Here is a 19277-nt window from a genome sequence, read left to right as displayed (position 1 = left end):
AATCCAAAGGGAAAAAAAAAATGGTCAAGAAACACTTGTCATGATGAACCGAAGACGACAAATGAAGAGCAACATAAACACTGACAAGGAGAAAATTGAGTATACTGAGTTATGCAAAGCCATAAGAAAGACTCAGAGAGGACATAAGAAGATTTAATACAAGAAAAGTAGAACAAGCATTAAGAGAAAACAAAGGACTTAAATCAGCAGCCATGAGCAGTAATACAGAAAGACAAATGATACTGAAACTGAAGAATAGCAATGGTGTACTTATAAATAGCAGAGAAGGCATAATTCAAATAGCAGAAGACTACTATAGAGAATTATACAAGGAGTGAGGGAATGATGCCAGCAGTGGGGAAGATGGATCGCAAATTGGTAACACATACGACATACCCGCTATCTCTCCTGATGAGGTAGAACATGTGTTGAAGAAAATGAAGAATCAGAAAGCTCGGGGGAAGGTGTAGAGTTGTTAAAATTGTGAGGAAGAGACATGGCATAAAAACTGGCAAGACTCTTCACAAAATACATTAGAAAAGGTGTGATGCCTAAGGAGTGGAATAATGCAATCATAGTTTTGCTGCATAAAAAAGGAGATAAATCAGAAATTGGAAATTATAGACCATTTTCTGATTTATCAAAAATTGGTCTATAATAAAAAGGAGAATTAGCTTGTTATCCCTCATCTAAAAAATGTTCACAAGGGTCATTACTAACAGATTAGAAAGAATACTTGATAGAATCAACCGAAAGAGCAAGCTGGCTTTAGGACAGGATTCCCAACTATGGATCACCTTCACATAATATCACAGCTAATGGAGAAAGCAAATGAATATAAAACACCATTATGCCTGACATTTGTAGATTATGAAAAGGCATTTGACTCCATACAGCATAAGGCAATGTTTCGGGCACTGGAAAGACATGGCATAGATACCCCATATATTATGATTTTGAAGAAAATATATGAGGACGCTACCTCCTTTATTAGACTAGACAAAGACAGTAGCAAATTTAAAATTGACAAAGGAGTTCGACAAGGAGACACATCTCTGAAGCCGTTTACTGCTGCCCTTGAGGAAGATTTCAGAAGATTAGACGGGTTGCAGAAAGGAGTCAATGTGAATGGAGAGTACCTAAACCATTTACGATTTGCAGATGACATTGTGGTCATAAGCCACGATCCCAAAGAATTAGAGGAAAATCTTAATCAGTTATGCAGAATTAGTAAGGATTTTGGACTAAAGATGAATATGGCTAAAACAAAAGTGATGAACAAGTATGCCATAGAAAGAGATATAATGATTGAAGGAGCAGTAATTGAAAAGGTGGAGTCATATACTTATCTGGGACAAGTCATCAGCTGTAATAATGATAAATGGCTGGAAGTCAAGAGAAGAATAAATTTTGTATGGATACCATTCAGGAAATATAGCCACATACTGAGGAGCAATATCCCAAATTGGTGAAACATAAAATAATGAACCAATATATACTACCCACCATGACTTATGGAAGTGAAACTTGGGACCCTAACCAAAAGAATGGAAGAGAAGCTGAGAACTACACAGCGAAGAATGGAACAAATTATATTGGGAATCAGACTATTAGATAAGAAGAGAAACACGTGGATTAGGCAGCAAACACAAGTAAAGGATATTCTGAAAAAGAACTGAAATGGACTTTGGCAGGGCACATAGCTTGAAGACATGATAACAGATGGACTAAGGAAATAACAGAATGGTACCTAAGAGCAGCTAAAAGAAAACATGGAAGACAACAACAGAGATGGTCAGATGAAATTCAAGAGTTTGTGGGTAGTAAATGGATGGCCATTCCATAAAACAGAAGGAACTGGAAAAACTTTGGAGAGGCCTTCATCCTGCAGTGGATTGAAAATGGCTGAGGATGACGGTGCCTTATGGCAAGATCACCTTTTTCATCCACATGCAAACCAACTAACCTTTTCCATCCAACAAGCAAACATGTAAGAAAAATTAATTTTTGATTATCTTAGAGAAATTAATTAGAAATTCCCAACTTCCTAGACATTCTGGAATACCAGGCAACGAATGTGCTTGCCACAGTGCAAGGAAAATGCATTTGACAGATTTTTGAATCTGTCAAATCCATTTCAGATTAAATACTTATATATCAAGTATAAAACTGTCTAATTTGAATTATCAGTTTATTACACAACTTTATCTTACACCTTGAAATGCATTTTCGTCAAATCACAAATTACCATATGTTGTTTTCATCTTCATATCAGAAAAGCCTTACACTCTCAGTGGATACAAACTTGGAACTGACAAGCAAATAACTCATAATATCAAATAAAACAATAATTCAAACTCTAATAAGAGGGGTGCCTCTGTAGCCAGGTGGGAAGGAGCAGCAGTGCGTAGCACGCGCTTCTTGATTAGACCGGGGTTCGAGCCCGTCAGCACCAAATACGGAGGTTGTGGAAAGGTCGAGGGAATGACCACCACACATTCCCGGAGCAATATGGCCTTAGTTGCTAATGCTCCTAAAAACCAAAAAACAACAACAGCTAATAAGAGGTAATTCTCATCAAGCTATTTTGGGTATACACACCTAATACATTCATTCCTTCTGATGAAAGATGAATGTCCTATGTTCTTGATGCTGTTTTCATCTGACAGTAAAGTATATACTCAAGGACTATCCATTTCATCAAACTGCTAGACAAATCTATTTTCAGTTGCATGTACTATCACAAGAATGGCTTACTTGCCAGTTAGCAGATGGAAAACATTCTTTTGATATGTTTTTTTTTTCCCTTAAACTAATAGATCTTGTGAATTGCTTTTAATAATAGTGATATCAGCAGCAACAAATTTGGAAGGAGCGAAATTATAATTTGTGTATTATTATTATCTGTATCTTCCTTGAGTACAGATATGGCAAAGATGATTTTCTGCTCAAGGAGTTGACGTGTTTTCTTTCACATTTGCCTACTCTTCACACATTTTCTTTCATTTCATTTTTGCCTCTTTAATTGCATCAGTAGTTTCAGTGACACCCATGGAAACATAATTGCATGCATTCACTTTGGACTAACTAACTGTCCCTACCTGTCTTCTGTGGATGGCCCAAGGGCTTAAAGATTTGAAGTCTTGTGGCCAGGTGTGAGAGTACACATGCTTTGAGTGGCCATGATTGCTAAATACAGTGCTGTTTCTTGCATTCATTCTATCTTGTGATCTCCTCCGATTGTGTAGTCATCTCAGAGTATAAACGGAAAATTTTATTTATTTAACAGTAGTAGTTGCTATTATGTCCGAATTTTTAAAAATGTATTTAAATTTCCCCCCACCAGTTTTGATATTTTCTTCAGTCAATATCACCTAAGTGTGTGAATTTTGTGATGCCCCTTTGTTCATTAAAAAAAAAAAAAAAACTTTTTATGCATTTTAGCATTTTGTTCTGATTTAGAAAACTGATTACTGGGATAAGATAATTTATCTTGGCTGAAAATTTATGTAAATCCTTTTTCTGTCTGAAGAATAGCATTGTATTGGGGATCCAGGTAGGTGGTTAAATGGGAATTCCTAAAAATAAATATATTTTAGAGACAAAATAATGTGTCACTTTGTGTCAGTGATATTGTGCTTAAAACAGCTGATTCCCAGCTGTTTTAAGCACATTATCAACCCCCTTTTACCGAGTGTTATTTTTTTGATGCTCCTCTATGGAAATTGCAATTTTGCTTGCAAAACTTTCCAAAATATTTACCCAATAGAAATTTGAGTATTTTGTTAGTATGTATACATATAATGTTTTTCTGTTGAAATAAAATATGCATAACTGTATGGGCGCCTCCATAGCCAGGTGGGCAGGAGCAGCAGTGCGTAGCACACTCTTCTTGATTAGACCGGGGTTCGAGCCCGTGACCACCAAATACGGAGGATGCAGAAAGGTCAGGAAATGACCACCACATATCCCCGGAGCAATATGGCCTTAATTGCTAATGCTCCTAAAAACTAAAAATAACATTATATTCGTGGATGTTATGTAATTATAGAAGGATCATTGGTAGACAAGGGAATATAAAAAAAAACTGCTTATAATAAAAAAATATATATAAATAAAATAAATTATTTATTTTAAACAAGCAGTTCTAATGTGATCCCTGAATTTGATGCTATTTTTGTAATGTTGGGCTCTGCAGTAGCTCTCCCTGCTGTCAGTATAACAAACCAAATTCCCCAGGCATCCTCTTTTCGAATCACATGTGTAATTTCTTTGTAAATGAAAATACTATAGTAATGGTTTATATCTCACCTGCTCAACCCAGTGTGTCATACAAATTTATTGAGTGCTGCTTGATACTAGTAGGATGTTATAATCTAGCACTCTTAACTGTTTGTGAATAAAACAAACACCTAAGTGAATGTATGATGAAGTTGGCACCTCCGTAGCCAGGTAGGCAGGAGCAGCAGTGTGTAGCACACGCTTCTTGATTAGACCGGGTTTCAAGCCTGTGACCACTAAATACGGAGGATGCGGAAAGGTCAGGGAATGACCATCGCATATTCCTGGAGCAATATGGCCTTAGTTGCTAATGCTCCTAAAAAAAAAAAAAAAAAAAGCAAACCCAAACCAAATATGAAGAAGTTGTAAATCACAAGTTTAGTACACATCATTAAACCAAATAGTGTATACTAAACCTATATTATTTTGAGAGTAACGGAAAAGTTATGAGAACATATTTTCCATCATCGGTGTAGCTTGTTTTCAAAATGTTTTGTCAATTTTTTTTAGTTTGTCTTCAGATTTTAAGTTTCAATTTATATTTCTATTTTTAAATTTGTTCCTTCTTTGATCCAGTGTTTACTCACCAAATATAATACTTAAACAACATAAGCCAAAAAACACGCATTCAGTTCTGTTCAGTCAACTAACTTGGTCCTGTTAGTTTCCACACAAAATATTCTTCCAGTCAGATAGCTTCCTAAGGAGCTTTTGTGGCCACCAACAAATTCCTCCAACTGCATCGACTGTGTGCTATACGAGCAGCATCGCAAAGTTTCGTGCCCAGATGTTCACTGATCCTATCCTTCCACCTAGTTGCAGGTCTTCTTCAGCACCTCTTCCCTTTGGTTTTTCCCTCCATTATATTCTTCAACAGAAAGTTTTCCCTTCTTACTATATGACCAGAAAACTTGTTTTCTTTTGTTGTGATGCTATGAAGAAGAATTTTATGGCTGTCAATTTTATTCAACACCCACTCATTTGTTCTTTGATTCAAGTAAGAAATATGCAGTGTTCTCCTATAACACCACATTCCAAATGCCTTAATTTTCTTCCTGTTAACTCTTTTCAAATTCCATCCTTCACATCTATAAATGGCAACTGGAAAAATTAACTAATCAATGATTCTCAGTTTCGACTTTAGGGGCAGATCATCGCTCCATAATTTTATCAGATCAGCAACCAATATTTTAGCAATTTGTTTGAGCAGTCACTATTTTTATTTATTCTTGACCCTAAGTAATCAAATTCATCAACTTCTTTGATATCTTGCCCATTAACCTTCACTTCACTGGAATTGAGATTATCACTAATCACCATAATGTTAGTTTTACACACATTCAGAAACAATCCTTTTTTTTTCTTACTTGTTCATATATTCTCCTCATCTCCTCAGAGTTTCTTTAAGATGATCCTTAGAATTACAAATTAGCACAGGTATCATCTGCATAACGAAGGTTGTTTATCTTCCAATTTTGATGCCAGTCTCTATATCTTCCAAAGCTTCATGCATGATATCTTCAGCATAAAGATTAAAAAGGTGAGGTGACAAAATACGGCCCTGCCTGACACAGTTACCTATTGTGAAAAAGTCTGTTTCCCATGTTCGTTCTAACAGTTCCTTCCTGTTCTTAATCAGCTGAATTATGTGGTTTGGGAAACCCATAATAGTCATTGTTTCTCTTGTTGAACACAATCAAATGCTTTTGCATAATCTATAAAACACAAAATGACTGGAACATTTAATTCTTCGCATTTTTCAATAATCAGTCGTAGGCTTAAGACTGATCTCATCTCTGGTTCCTCTACCCCTTCTGAAACCTGCTTGCTCTTCTGGCATTTCTTCTTCAAGTTTTCTTGAGATTCTATTCAATATGATTTTAAGAAGAATCTTGCTAGCATGAGAAATTAGGTTAATAGTCCTGTGATTTGAGCAAATTTTCAGATCTCCGTTTTTTTTGGTAAGGGGATGAAAATTGATTTCTTCCAATCAGATGGCTACTGTCCTGTTTCCCAAATTTTTACAATCATTTTATGAAAAAAAAAAAAAAAAAAAAAAACAACTCAGCGCCCTTCACACCTTTAGCTTTAATTAATTCCGCTGGGATTTCATCAATTCTTAAAATTTCCCCTTTGGAGTCCTTAATTACATCAAGTTTTGGTCAGAACTTTTGTCTTAAGGGCTTAATTACATCATACATCTTTTTAGCGTTGTTTTGTTTGTTGTGGTATTCAATTTCTTTACACCTTCAATTGATATAAACCTGTTTGTCCTGGCTTAAACAGTGTACACCCTGGGCTTTTGCAGTTCTTCTCTGTTCAATAAGTTTAAAAGTGGCTTCTGTAATCCAAGGCTTTCTGATCTTTGACCTTTCTCTAATTTGTCTATTTGCTGAATCCTTAATAATAGCAATAACCTTTAGTATGCTCTGAAGTCATATGGGGTTCTTCACATTATGGTTGCCATATTGATATTCTTCATAAACATATGTAGTTTAAATAAGTTTACACCAGCCTTCAGTTAAGAAAATTAATAGAATTTTAATCACTACTGTATTCTATGCTTGATATACTCCACAAAAGTTATTATACCAAATGATATGTAATTTTCAAATGTAAAATGAATATTGGCAAACTTCTCAAAATACAGTAAGCGCCAGTTATAGTGATCATTTTTGCAAATTGAATTTTGATTCTAATAAACGGTGATTATAATGAGTGAAAATCAACACACATATTATCCAGAGGCTATAAAAATAAAGAGATAAAACACAAATTTACACTTCATCAACAAAGGTTTATTGCCAGTTAAATGATAGTTGAAAATCAGAATATTATCCACTGGTTAGCAAAATAAAAATAAATTTATACTTTACGTACATAGCAAAGTGTTATGTTTTATATGCATATTAAACATAACACTTTGTAACATGATTATAATTTAATATAATCACCTATTTTAGCTTGCTTTAAATTATCACTACAAAATCTATTTATAGATTTTTCAATATTGTATAACAGTCTATATTCACGATCACTTGCACCAATTTCTTCCAACACTGTCCTCAAGTTGGCTAATACTTCACGAGTTTGCCATTTTGTAACTGGAATTCATTTGGGTTCATCTTCATTTTCCTCCTCCTTGGCAAAATTATCAGTAACAGACTGGGCAATTTCTTCATTAGTTAAAATTGTAGTAACTTGTAGGTCACCATCTGTGTCTACCCAATCATTAAACTCCTGTTCACTAATATCTTCAGGCATTTCAGTGTGATCAGTATCATGACTTAAATGGCTATCATGAATAATCAATCCACATTTTTTGAAACCATTGCTAATGCAGGTTTCAGAAACTTCATTCCAGGCACTCATTGTCATATAAAGTGCATCTAGAACAGTTATCTGCTTTGTGATATCGGATGATGCTCCCAAACCTTCATCTATAAGTCACTGGATGAAGAATCATCCAGTGACTGGATGATTCTTCACCTCATATCCAATCTGTAAAAGGTCTTAAAGGTTTTTATTATTCCCTGGTTGAGAAGTTAAATGTGATGTGGTGTTTGAAGGTAGAAAAATTAATTCTGTGTTTTTGAAAGTCAACTTTGGATGAGCTGGGCAGTTGTCCAAAACCAATGGTTTTTTTTTTTTTTTTTTTTTTGTTTTCTTATCCAATTACAAATCCTATTTATCAAGATAATCTTCAAATAAAGAAGCTGTCATCGAAGCATTGGCATTATCGATCAAGAACAATCAGCTTGAAGCCATTATAACTAATGGCTTCATCTTGATTGTTCCCATCATGTTGCATCATCGTGTTAAAAGTACTGTAATCTTGGGGGGGGGGGGGTGGATATATATGCATACACATAAAAGGATTTATATATATATTCTATCATTCAGTCATTTATATTTATTGTTTTTCATTGAATTAATGGAGTTTATATTATATAGGTTGCCGAAAGAGCACTGTATTATTGGAATAATGAATATATTATGAGTCTCATAAGCGATAATGCCAGCCAGATTCTTCCAATTATGTTTCCAGCATTATATAAAAATTCAAAAACACATTGGAATAAGTAAGTTAATGTTTTTTTATTTTTAAACTTGTTTTTCAGAACTACACCCCAAAATATATATTTTTTAATGAACAAAGGAAATTTTATGGTAATAGATTGGCAATTTGGATAATTAGTTATATAATTTTTGAAAATTTATATTTCTACAAAAAAAAAAAAAAAAATCAATCTAGGTCATAACAAGGTGTCAAACAAATTATATAAAAATTCTGGCATATGTGTCAAGCCAGTTTTCACTGTTTATACCCTGAATTATTTCATTAACTTAGATAATTTAAATCTAAGAGCATTAATATAGAAGAAATTATCATTACTACTTTATCTAAAATTTTTAATTTTTATTTAACTATTAGTGTCTTTCCATTGCAATCCACTTGTGATGGTAAGTGCTTTGTTTACTGATGTTTGATCTTCAGCTTTTTAGAGTAAATATGCTTCTGACATTAAAATATTGTGGAGAAAGTCATTCTGTCATAGTATATGGTTATTCTAATATGGCACAACCTTTGATTGTGATTATGAAACTTAAATGGACAGGTTTTTTTGTAATTTGATAAGGAATTGAAAAGCCCCATAAAAGATCAGTCAGATGTAAAGCTGCAGTCAACTCTATGTGAAACCTCTGAAGATGAGATTGGATGACAGTTACAATAGGAAGAACTACCTGGTTTTGCAGGAGGGATGATTAGGAAGTGAATTTTGAGTTTCTTTTGTAAATTTCTTAAAAAAGAAATTGCAAACTGAAGTTGCTAATGCTCCTAAAAATCAAATAACAAACAACAAACTGAAGATACAAATAGTTTCATATTCATACTCAGATACATAAAATTAATTTAAGAATGTAAATCCTTTGGCAAAAGCCTTAATCAACTAATGGTTGTACATACTGGCCAGCCATCCAGATTTATGATGGAGTTCTGCACCATGAACTAGAAACACTAAACTCTCCTTCCTTCCTTACCATTATGAACCAACTGACAATAACTTGAAAGTTCCCTGTTTGGACTCTTCATTAAATAGTAATTTTATATAATGAAACCCATATGACAAGCATTGAGAAAGATGCACTTTCCTCTATGCAATTTAATTTTTAACTAGTTTTAACATTCACCTCTTTTAATGTCTTGTCCATTAATACATAAGCAGTTGGGAGGTTCCAGTATTTTAGGTTTCTGATCTCTTTATTAGCTGTATTTTGTTTAACAATTTTAAAGTTATTATGTATACCAAATTTTTAATTGGGATCTTGTAATAATAAATACCATATAAAAATAAATAAATTCCATGCCCTTATTAAAAAAGGTGAAGAAAATTGGTTAATATTGTCCAAGTTCCATTATATTCTACAAAGACCCAGTGCCCTGTAACGTTATGCAGTAGAAAGACAACAGAATGTGTGCTCCACTCAGCTTAAAATCATTGCATTATGAAAATGATAACCTACAAGATCAGTATCAAACTTGCTTGGGACAAAGTGGTACATATTTGTTAGAAATCTGTAGAGATGTGGTCTCATTCAGATAGAACCATTATTGATTGGCCTTGTGGTCTTCCATCAAGATAGGGCATAATGGTCAGTCTGTTTTACTTTATTTAATTTTGTTAGTTGTCCAGTGTTGTAGATGGTATTTGTCTCCTTTTTAGTGATATTTCACATAATTTGGATCTGGTGTCATCAGAAGGGTGCCACTAAATTTTCAATTAATTGACATTTTCTAAAATATAATTTGGTATTGTACATTTTGGCCTTTCTCCTTCTGCAATACCCTTTTTCTTTACCCACCCCTCATTTTTGTTTTATTATGTATGGTTCATTTATATTTACACTCTACTGGTTTGCCATACTACCGGAATGTTTATTTGTTTTTATCTTAGTTATTATAAGCAGTAGGTAGTGGAATGTGCATTAATGCCACTACTGGTGTTTACAAAACTAATTTTCTTTATCTTTTTCTTTTCTGTTTTTTTTATTATAATTTTTTCTTTCCTTTTCTAATTAGTCAAAGCTTTCATTATATTATATTATATTCCATAATATTGTGACTTTGAGTAATATATTACTTTTTGTTTCTGGTATATTTCATATTAACACATGCTGTTCTGTGGTAACAACCCTTAGTTATAATGCCATTCTATTGACTTCATAATTAACATACTGGTGTTAATATCCTAGTTTGGGCTTGACTATTGGTTATCATTCCTGGAACAATTAATGTCTTATTCTGCATTTGCATTCTGGACATTTCATCCTTCCTATGCAACAGCAGCAGCAATAGTGTGAAGAGGACATTTTTCTGCACGATAGTGCATCATGTTATAGTGCAATAATATTCAGCATACAACCTGAATACATGCAAAAGATTTAGCCCACAGTGCCAAGTGATTTTGTAATCAGACAAGTTTGCCCGATTACAAATCACAGACAAGTTGCCTGTGATTTACTACTCTTTCTTGATGGGAAAATCATTTCCTTTAAATTTTTATTAATATGCATTACTGTACTAGAATAGGGAAGACTGAAATCTTCTCTTTTTTAATCCTTCTCTTCCCCTCCCCCCATTTTTTAAAATTAAATCCTGTATATACTTGTTAGTAATCCTTTCTACCGTACACTTGGTCACAAAATGGCAATGCTCCTGCAGATTATACTTTCCCTCACATATAAGTGTAAAAAGACTGATAGCCATTCTCATCCCCGATTTGTCTAATTGCTCACAGTGGTACTAAAGTAGGAACTAGAAAACATTTTAAGTGGTGATACTATGATGCAGTAATTAAAGGAACTAGATGCAAAAAATAATTTTGATATCATATACAGTAAGACTCCCATATCCGTAGGGAGATACGTTCCAAGAACTACTGTGGATGGCTGAAACTGCGGATATAAGCGAACACCTGCTGACCCCATATATAACATGATTTTCTTATACATACATATGTATACTAAAGTTTAATTGATAAATTAAACACACAGTAAGACATTACCGACATTAAATACGGTAATAACAAAGTACAACAGACTCTCAATTTACTGGGATTGGATTGACTGGGAAGCGGATTAACCAGAACACTTCAAGAATCCAAATAAAAAAAAAAAAAAAAAAAAAAATCAACCAGAAATCATAAAATTCAAGTAATAACTAGAATAGGTATAAACAGAATAGGTATAAACAGAATATATATATATAATAGGTATAAATTATGTTTATACCTATTCTATATATATAGAATAGGTATAAACATAATTTTTGAAAATTTATATTTCTACAAAAAAAAAAAAAAAAAAATCAATCTAGGTCATAACAAGGTGTCAAACAAATTATATAAAAATTCTGGCATATGTGTCAAGCCAGTGTTCACTGTTTATACCCTGAATTATTTCATTAACTTAGATAATTTAAATCTAAGAGCATTAATATAGAAGAAATTATCATTACTACTTTATCTAAAATTTTTAATTTTTATTTAACTATTAGTGTCTTTCCATTGCAATCCACTTGTGATGGTAAGTGCTTTGTTTACTGATGTTTGATCTTCAGCTTTTTAGAGTAAATATGCTTCTGACATTAAAATATTGTGGAGAAAGTCATTCTGTCATAGTATATGGTTATTCTAATATGGCACAACCTTTGATTGTGATTATGATATTTTGCAAGTCATAAATAAGCGACAAGAACCGGCGTTAAGTGATCACCGGGAGATTAATGTACCTATTGCGTTGATTGTTGTGTTCCGTCGCACCGAAAAAGGACAGATTTTGTTTTGTTATGTCAGGCATGTTGGAATTTTTTTTTTTTTTTTTTTTATAGTAACTATTTTTTTTATTTTTTTTTTTTTTAGAAATTATGAAAATGATGGACAAATGCAAGAGTTGTGCTTTCAAATTAAACAAAAACTTGAAATTATTCAAAAGTTTGAAAATGGTGCATCCATTAAATCTCTAAAGAACCATTATAATGTTGGTGACCAAACCATACACGACATTGTAAAAAATAAAGGGAAGCATAAAAAAAAAAAAAATAAAGGGAATTATTATCATATTGGACACGCGAGTAGTACGTGTTAAGTTTTTTTTTTTTTTCTGTGGTTAACTGCGGGTAACGAATCAGTGGATACGGGAGCACAACTGTACTTGGATTTAGGAAAGGGTTTGATACTGTTACACAAAAGGACTGCTCTGCAAATTGGAGCAGTGTGGCATTAAGGGAAAATTTACTGCTCTGGTTAAGGGGATGGATGAGTGGGAAAAGACAGAGAGAAGTTATTAGTGGACACGGCTTTTCATGGACTAATGTTATTAGTGGGGTTCCCCAGGATTCCGTGCTGGGCCCATCATTGCATTCTGTGTTATATATTAATGAAGGTATATTGTTCTTAATGTTAAGTATGCAGATGATAAAAAGATTGGCATGGTGGTTAATGTAATCAGTATGCTATTGCAACAAGATCAAAAAATATTAGGCAGTGGACTGAGAAATGGCAGTTGAAGTTTGGTACTGCATATAGGTAACAGTAATCCCAGATTCACATACCAGCTGTGTGGTACTAAACCCAGTTTAGTGGAAAATGAAAAAGACCTGGGGGTAATTGTGCAGTCAGATGGGAAGTTCTCTAAGCAGTGCAGTGCCAGGACAGCTCATGTAGTTTTGTCAATCAGTGATATAACAGGAACTTTGCTAAAAGGCGCAAGATGATTATACCATTATATAAGGCTACTCAACGACCATGGACTCCTCCTCCTCCAACCTGTGACACTTGCCTCTGTCAATGGAGAAAGAATACTTTGCAAGCATCAAATGTCAACCAAATTCATGCAGTTTACACTCAAAGATATACTGATTTCTCCCAAATTTATACAGATGGCTCTAAATCTAATTCAAATGTTGGAGCAGCTGCAGTGTTTCTGAATACAATTATCAGTTTCCCTTCCATCAGAATTTAGTATATTTTCTGCTGAATTATATGCTGCTGAATTATATTTGAATTTTCTGCTGAATTATATTTAAATATAATTATATTCAAACTAGCTTTAGAAAATCTCGATTCTGACTGTTCCTTAAAATCGGTTATTTACACTAATTCCCTCAGCTCGATCATGTCGTTATGTAATTCCTCAGATAAAGTTCAACCTGTTCTAGATGAAATCAGAAGCTTATTACTGCAAATTAAAGAACACAACCAACTGGTCACTTTTTGCTGGATTCCAGCCCATTCCGGTATTTTAGGCAATGAGCTGGCCAATAAAGCTGCAAAAAATCCATCTACCTTAGATTTAACTGATGTCCCTGTTCCAGCATCAGATTATGCACTAACCGTTCATGCTGCTTGCCTACCACAATGGACAGCACTCTGGCACTCTCAGACTAATAATAAACTCTTTCAGTTTAAACAAGACTCGAAAATTTGGCGCTCCATTGTCCGTACATTGAGACGAGAAGTAGTAGTCCTTTCCAGGGCAAGAATAGGACATACCCATCTGACCCACCTTCATTTACTCACAGGAGATGATCCACCACAATGTACATATTGTTCTAACAATTTGACTGTAAAACATTCTTATTGGCTGCCCTATTATAAACAAGACAGAACTTCATCCTTGATCTCACTGGTTAATCCTCATAAACCAATAACTCTTGAAAATCTTATTGGTGATAAGGCAAATATTTCTGAATTTTTTGACTTTCTCAGGCAAACTGGGCCTTTTAATTATTTCTGATTTCAGATTTTCTGATTTATGGAAAACTCATGTTTTAATATAATAAGTGAATAGGCACGTTATAGCCTTAGCAGCTTATGTGCCATTAAGCCTCCATAACAACAACATTATATAAGGCAATGATTAGGCCGCATCTTTAGTTCCGTATACAGCTCTGGGGGCCTCATTTTAGGAAGGATGTAGCTCTGCTGGAACAGGTACAAAGAATGGCAACGAGAAGGAATGAAAGGGTTGTCTTACTGAGAAAGGCTACAGTTCTGCAAATTGCAGTTCCTGGAGACTAGGCACCTCTGAGGTGTTCTGATTTGGGTGTTTAAGGCTTTGAATGGATCGAGCAAGCTCAGTGCTGATGTTATCCTGTTTCTTTTTCAGACTACACACGAGGAAGCATAAATTCAAACTGGGTATGCATCTGGAGAAGGATGGTTGCAGGATAGATGTTTTTCTCTTCAGCCAGCAGGTGGTTGAAAGTTGGAACAAACTTCCATCTGTTGTTGCGGAAGTAGTATGAATAAATTCAAGGAAGAACTAGACAACTCATTGGAATGGATTGACAGGTGATGTGAGGTGGTTTTTTTTTTTTTTTTTTTGGCTGAAACTATAAGCTTAGTTTCTCTCTTTGGAGAGCACTGCTACAATTGGTATTTCCTTCATGGGTCCTTAAATGCACTCAAATCCAGCAACTTTGGCACCCTGACCCTTGACACATTTTGGTATTTTTTGGATTTTAAGTGATCATATAAGTGATCAAGTGATCATAAAAAAAAAAAGCCAAGAAAAATATTCCAATTCTGTACTGCAACTTACTGTACATAGTGTTGTGAAAGTGTAGGATTTTTTTTTTAAATAATGCACAGTATGTTAGTATTATCAGTAGTATTGGCAATTGATAAATGAAGAGGGGGGGGAACCCACTGCTGAACTCATCTGTCTGTTTCCTCTCATAATATGTCTAATTCTTCCTTAAGATTATTTAAACTATCCACAACACCAGATGGTAGTTTGTTTCAACAATCAATTATTCTCTGGCTGAAAGCAAATTATTGCACATCTGTCCTGTGACCATCATTTGTCTCCTTGTATGTGTTGTCTGAGAAAGAGTAAGAATACCATCATAATTAAGTTTACTTCCATTTAGATTCTTGATCTCTTTGATCAAGTCCTCTCGCAAATGTCTAGTTTCCAAGCACTGCAATTTGCAAACCCAAAGTCTTTTGTGTTAAGATTAATCTTGGAAGTGGTCTGCACCAAACAGAAGGAACAGACTGCAACACTGCTCAGGAAACAGAGAACTGAAACAATTCGAATGTTATTTCATCTAGTAACAGTCTGTAGGAGAGCAGACTATCAGAGTGTGTCCCCTTTTTATTTGGAAGGAACTTGAAGGGATAGCAGGACCATGTAACTCACTAAAATGCATTCTGTCAGTAGACTTCATTAATCTGGTTTCTCTTCTCTGTGCTCACTGCAAGAGATGCACATCTTTCTTAAAAGGCTTCCAGATCTATATTAAGTATTCAAGATATGGCATAACCATTACCGTATTTCCCCATGTATAAGACACGCCTTTTTTTGAAAAATTTGGGGTGTAAAAACTGGGTGCGTCTTATACAGTTGTTGTAGATTTTTTTTTTACCTGCATTTCCCGCTTTTTCGCGCTTGTCTTTGCGCTCATTGTTTTGCACTTGTTACCGGTATATTAAGTTACGTTTTGCCACGTTCTGCCCAGAAATGGCTCAGAAAAGATTTTCGTATAGTGCTGAATTCAAGTTAAAAGTGATTCAGTTTGCAAAAGTGAACGGAAATCATGCTGCTGAACGTAAGTTTGGTCCTCCTCCAACTGAGAAAACAATCCGAGACTGGCTACGGGAAGAAGAAACCCTACTGAAAACGCTATGGCAGAAGAAGGCCATGAGAGGCAAGTCAGCAAAATGGCCTGATTTAGAGAGGGAATTGAAGATATGGATTGAAGAGCAAAGGGCAATTGGAATACCTGGAGGCTTGACATCCCAGCTCCAACCACTTGATGTCAGCATTAACAAACCCTTCAAAGCTGCCATGAGAGACGAATGGGACCAATGGATGAAGTCTTCTGGGGACAATATGACACCAGCAGGAAGAGTGAATAAACCAACTATAGGAGAAGTTTGTACCTGGGTGAAAAGATCCTGGGATTATATCAAGATTGAGATCGTTGTCAAGTCATTTAAGAAGTGTGGCATTTCAAATGCCATAGATGGAACTGAGGACGAGGCAATATATGAAGACAGTGATTCGTCATCAGACACAGATGAGGACAAGCTAATGGATGGGAGTTTTGACAGTGATGAGGAGTTGTATGAATTTTATGATGAATAAAACTTGAGTTCAATAACTTTATGTAATACATTTTTTTTTTCAAATTTTGGGCCCCAAAATTAAGGTGCGTCTTATACATGGGGAAATACGGTACCTTATATTATGGGATAATCACTTCTTTGTCCCTGTTGTGTTGGCAAAATTAATCATTGACAGAACCCCATGAGCAGCCTGTCTACACTGCTCAGAGAAATTCATGTCAGTCTGTACAGTTACCCACAGTTCTCTTTTGTTCCCCACCATTTTGTGTGGTTCCAATTTCTTCTACTTAATTGGCATGTTATTTGTAATTACTGTTGTCCTTATGTAGTACGTTGCATTTCTCAGCCTGTCTGCCCCATTTTTCTTAGGTCTTTCTGCAGTAGTATGCTTTGATTTCTGTCAGTAAATTTGTATCATCTGCAAACTTAGACAACAAAGCTTGATCATCACCTTCAGCCATTTTTAACCAACTGCAGGATGAAGGCCTCCTCAACATATTTCTAGCCAGTGTGGTCTTGTGCTTTCTGTTGTCATTGTACACTACCAAATTTCAAAATTTCATTGATCCACCTCATCTTTGGTTTTTTTCCTGGGAGTCGAGTAGTATCCACTCATTAATTTGGTCCATCTATCGTCAGTTCTTGATATGTGACCTGCCATTTCCATTTTAAGCACTTTGTTCTTTCAGTGATGTCACAGACCTTGGTTTGTTGGCGAACCCATGCACATGGGTTCTATTCAAAATTTGGCACTCTATGCTTCTCTGTGTGACCTTTGTAATGTCTTTGTAAAGCTTTGTTATTCATTGTCCATGTTTCACAACCATATGTTAGGACAGGTAGGATATATTGATCCCGATTTAGCGTGTAAAAAAGTTCTCCTAAACATGCAGAAAATAGTTTTAGGGAGATTGTCTCCTTGTTGGATGCCCCTTTCTACGTTGATCTGAACTTTATCATTTTGACCTGTATTGATGCAGTTGCTTTTTCATATTGATTGGAAAATATTGGTTGATTAGGGCATTGATTATTGTTTGTTTTGTGACTGAATGTAATGCTTTTTCATAGTTGATGAAGGCATTATATGCAGTGCAAGGTTGTATTAATTGTGCTGTTCTATAACTTGCAGCAGCACTGTTTGGATGTGATCCATTATACTGAACTCGCTTCTGGAACCTCGTTGTTCTCTGGGTTGTGCCACATCAAGTATTGTGCCTATTCTTTAATGTTTCTTTGTGAAAACTTTGTAGACAACTGGCAATAGACTTTTTGGTCTCTAGATTTTAAATCTGCCTTGTCACCTTTTTTGTGCAGTAGGATGGTTTCTGCATTTTTCCAAGCTACATATACAGTAGGCCCTCGTTATAACACGGTTCGCTTCACGCTGATTCGCTATAATGCTGTTCTTATATTATAACCCATCTCTGACTATAACGCTGTCACAAATCACTATAATAACGCTCTTTTACAGATTGCATTTTTGGCATATTTAATGAAATCATTTTATTGGATGGAGTCAATAGCTTGAAAATGAATAGCAAAACAGCATTAAAACATTTCCCACGCTGACTTGAGAAATTTTTCCATGCTCAGTGAAATTTTCTCACATGCTAATTTAATTGCAGTACAGTGACTTGTTACATAGTTCCAAAATCAACATTTTAAAAAATGATCAAGTATATTGCTTGTAATATTTGCATTATATGCATTTATCCGAATCGAGTCATCACTCGGTACAGTATTAGACATCGTGCGTAATGGACACTTTACTCGAACATTGTATCATAATTAATGCAACCAAACGCAGTTACATTTTCGAAGAGGGCTGATAAGAATGAAAAAGAAACAACTTCTGGATGCAGTATGAAGACAACAAATGTAAGAAAAGGACTGAACTTGAAAATTAAATTAGGCGTTGAAGCGAATCGATTCCGGTCAACGACAAGCAGATGTGTGCCATAATTTAGGACTGGCAAGTTTAACTGTAAGAACAATTATAAAAAATAAAGAATTAATTTTAGCAGTGGGGAAGACAGCTGTTCCACTGCAAGCAACTAGGGCTAGGTCGGCAATTAGAATTGAAATGGAGAGACTAACTAATTTTATTGAAGATAATATCAAATGCAGAATTCAGTTAAGTTAAATATTATAATAAAAAGAGAGAGAGAGAGAGAGAGAGAGAGAGAGATTAGCCTATATGATTATCTGAAGAAAACTCACCTTAAAAAAAAAAAAAAAAAAAAAAAAAAGTGGAACCATTTTTTAAATGGTTCCAAGCCAGAAGTGCAGATCAAGGAGCCAAAAACTTTCAAAAAAGAACTGGTTAAAATTATTGAAGAGGGGTATTATGTGTTATACTTCTCGACAAGTTTTTAACATAGATGAAGCAGCAATTTTTTGGAAATGAATGCCTAAAAGAAGTTTCATATTGAAAGAAGAAAAAACATGCCAGGTTTCAAAGCAGCAAAGGATCGGTTGACTTTATTGTTGGGTGGTAATGCTGTGCGGGATTTAAAATTAAAACCTCCTTTAGTTTACCGGGAAGAGGGACAATACAACCCAAAATTGACACATTTTTCATGATTAAATTCATCAGTTAAATTAAATCAATTAAAATCAATTTAGATTAATTAAATTCATGATTTTAATTGGAATTTTAAGTTAATTTTGATGCGTAAGTAGTTTCCACATAATTAAATACATATGTAATGCAGAATATTTTATATGTACAAATATTTTGAGACGTTTGTGCATCTTTTCACTGCCGTTTATTATTGGTTAGGAAATATCCTATGGCACCAACTGCAACTCACAAATACATATGTTACCTTATGGGAAAGCGGCACTCGCTTAGTGCGG

At 34.6% G+C, this 19277-nt stretch overlaps 1 protein-coding gene across 3 annotated transcripts in view; it reads left to right on the top strand.

Moving 5' to 3' along the window:
- LOC150088377 (serine/threonine-protein phosphatase 2A 56 kDa regulatory subunit delta isoform-like) overlaps positions 1 to 19277 on the top strand; it is a 484719-nt gene that overhangs the window by 314901 nt on the left and 150541 nt on the right. For all 3 annotated transcript variants that reach the window (XM_090369471.1, XM_090369470.1, XM_090369472.1), the window contains exon 12: positions 8236 to 8363. In XM_090369471.1, coding sequence (XP_090225597.1) covers positions 8236 to 8363 — 128 coding nt within the window. The remainder of the gene's footprint in view (positions 1 to 8235; positions 8364 to 19277) is intronic.

Source organism: Mastigoproctus giganteus, chromosome 3 (assembly GCF_048544385.1).
Source record: "Mastigoproctus giganteus isolate SK-2022 chromosome 3, ASM4854438v1, whole genome shotgun sequence".
In the NCBI taxonomy this organism is placed as follows: Eukaryota; Metazoa; Arthropoda; class Arachnida; order Uropygi; family Thelyphonidae; genus Mastigoproctus; species Mastigoproctus giganteus.
The sequence above is the reverse complement of the archived record's forward strand: the minus strand, read 5'-3'. Positions and strand labels throughout refer to the sequence as shown.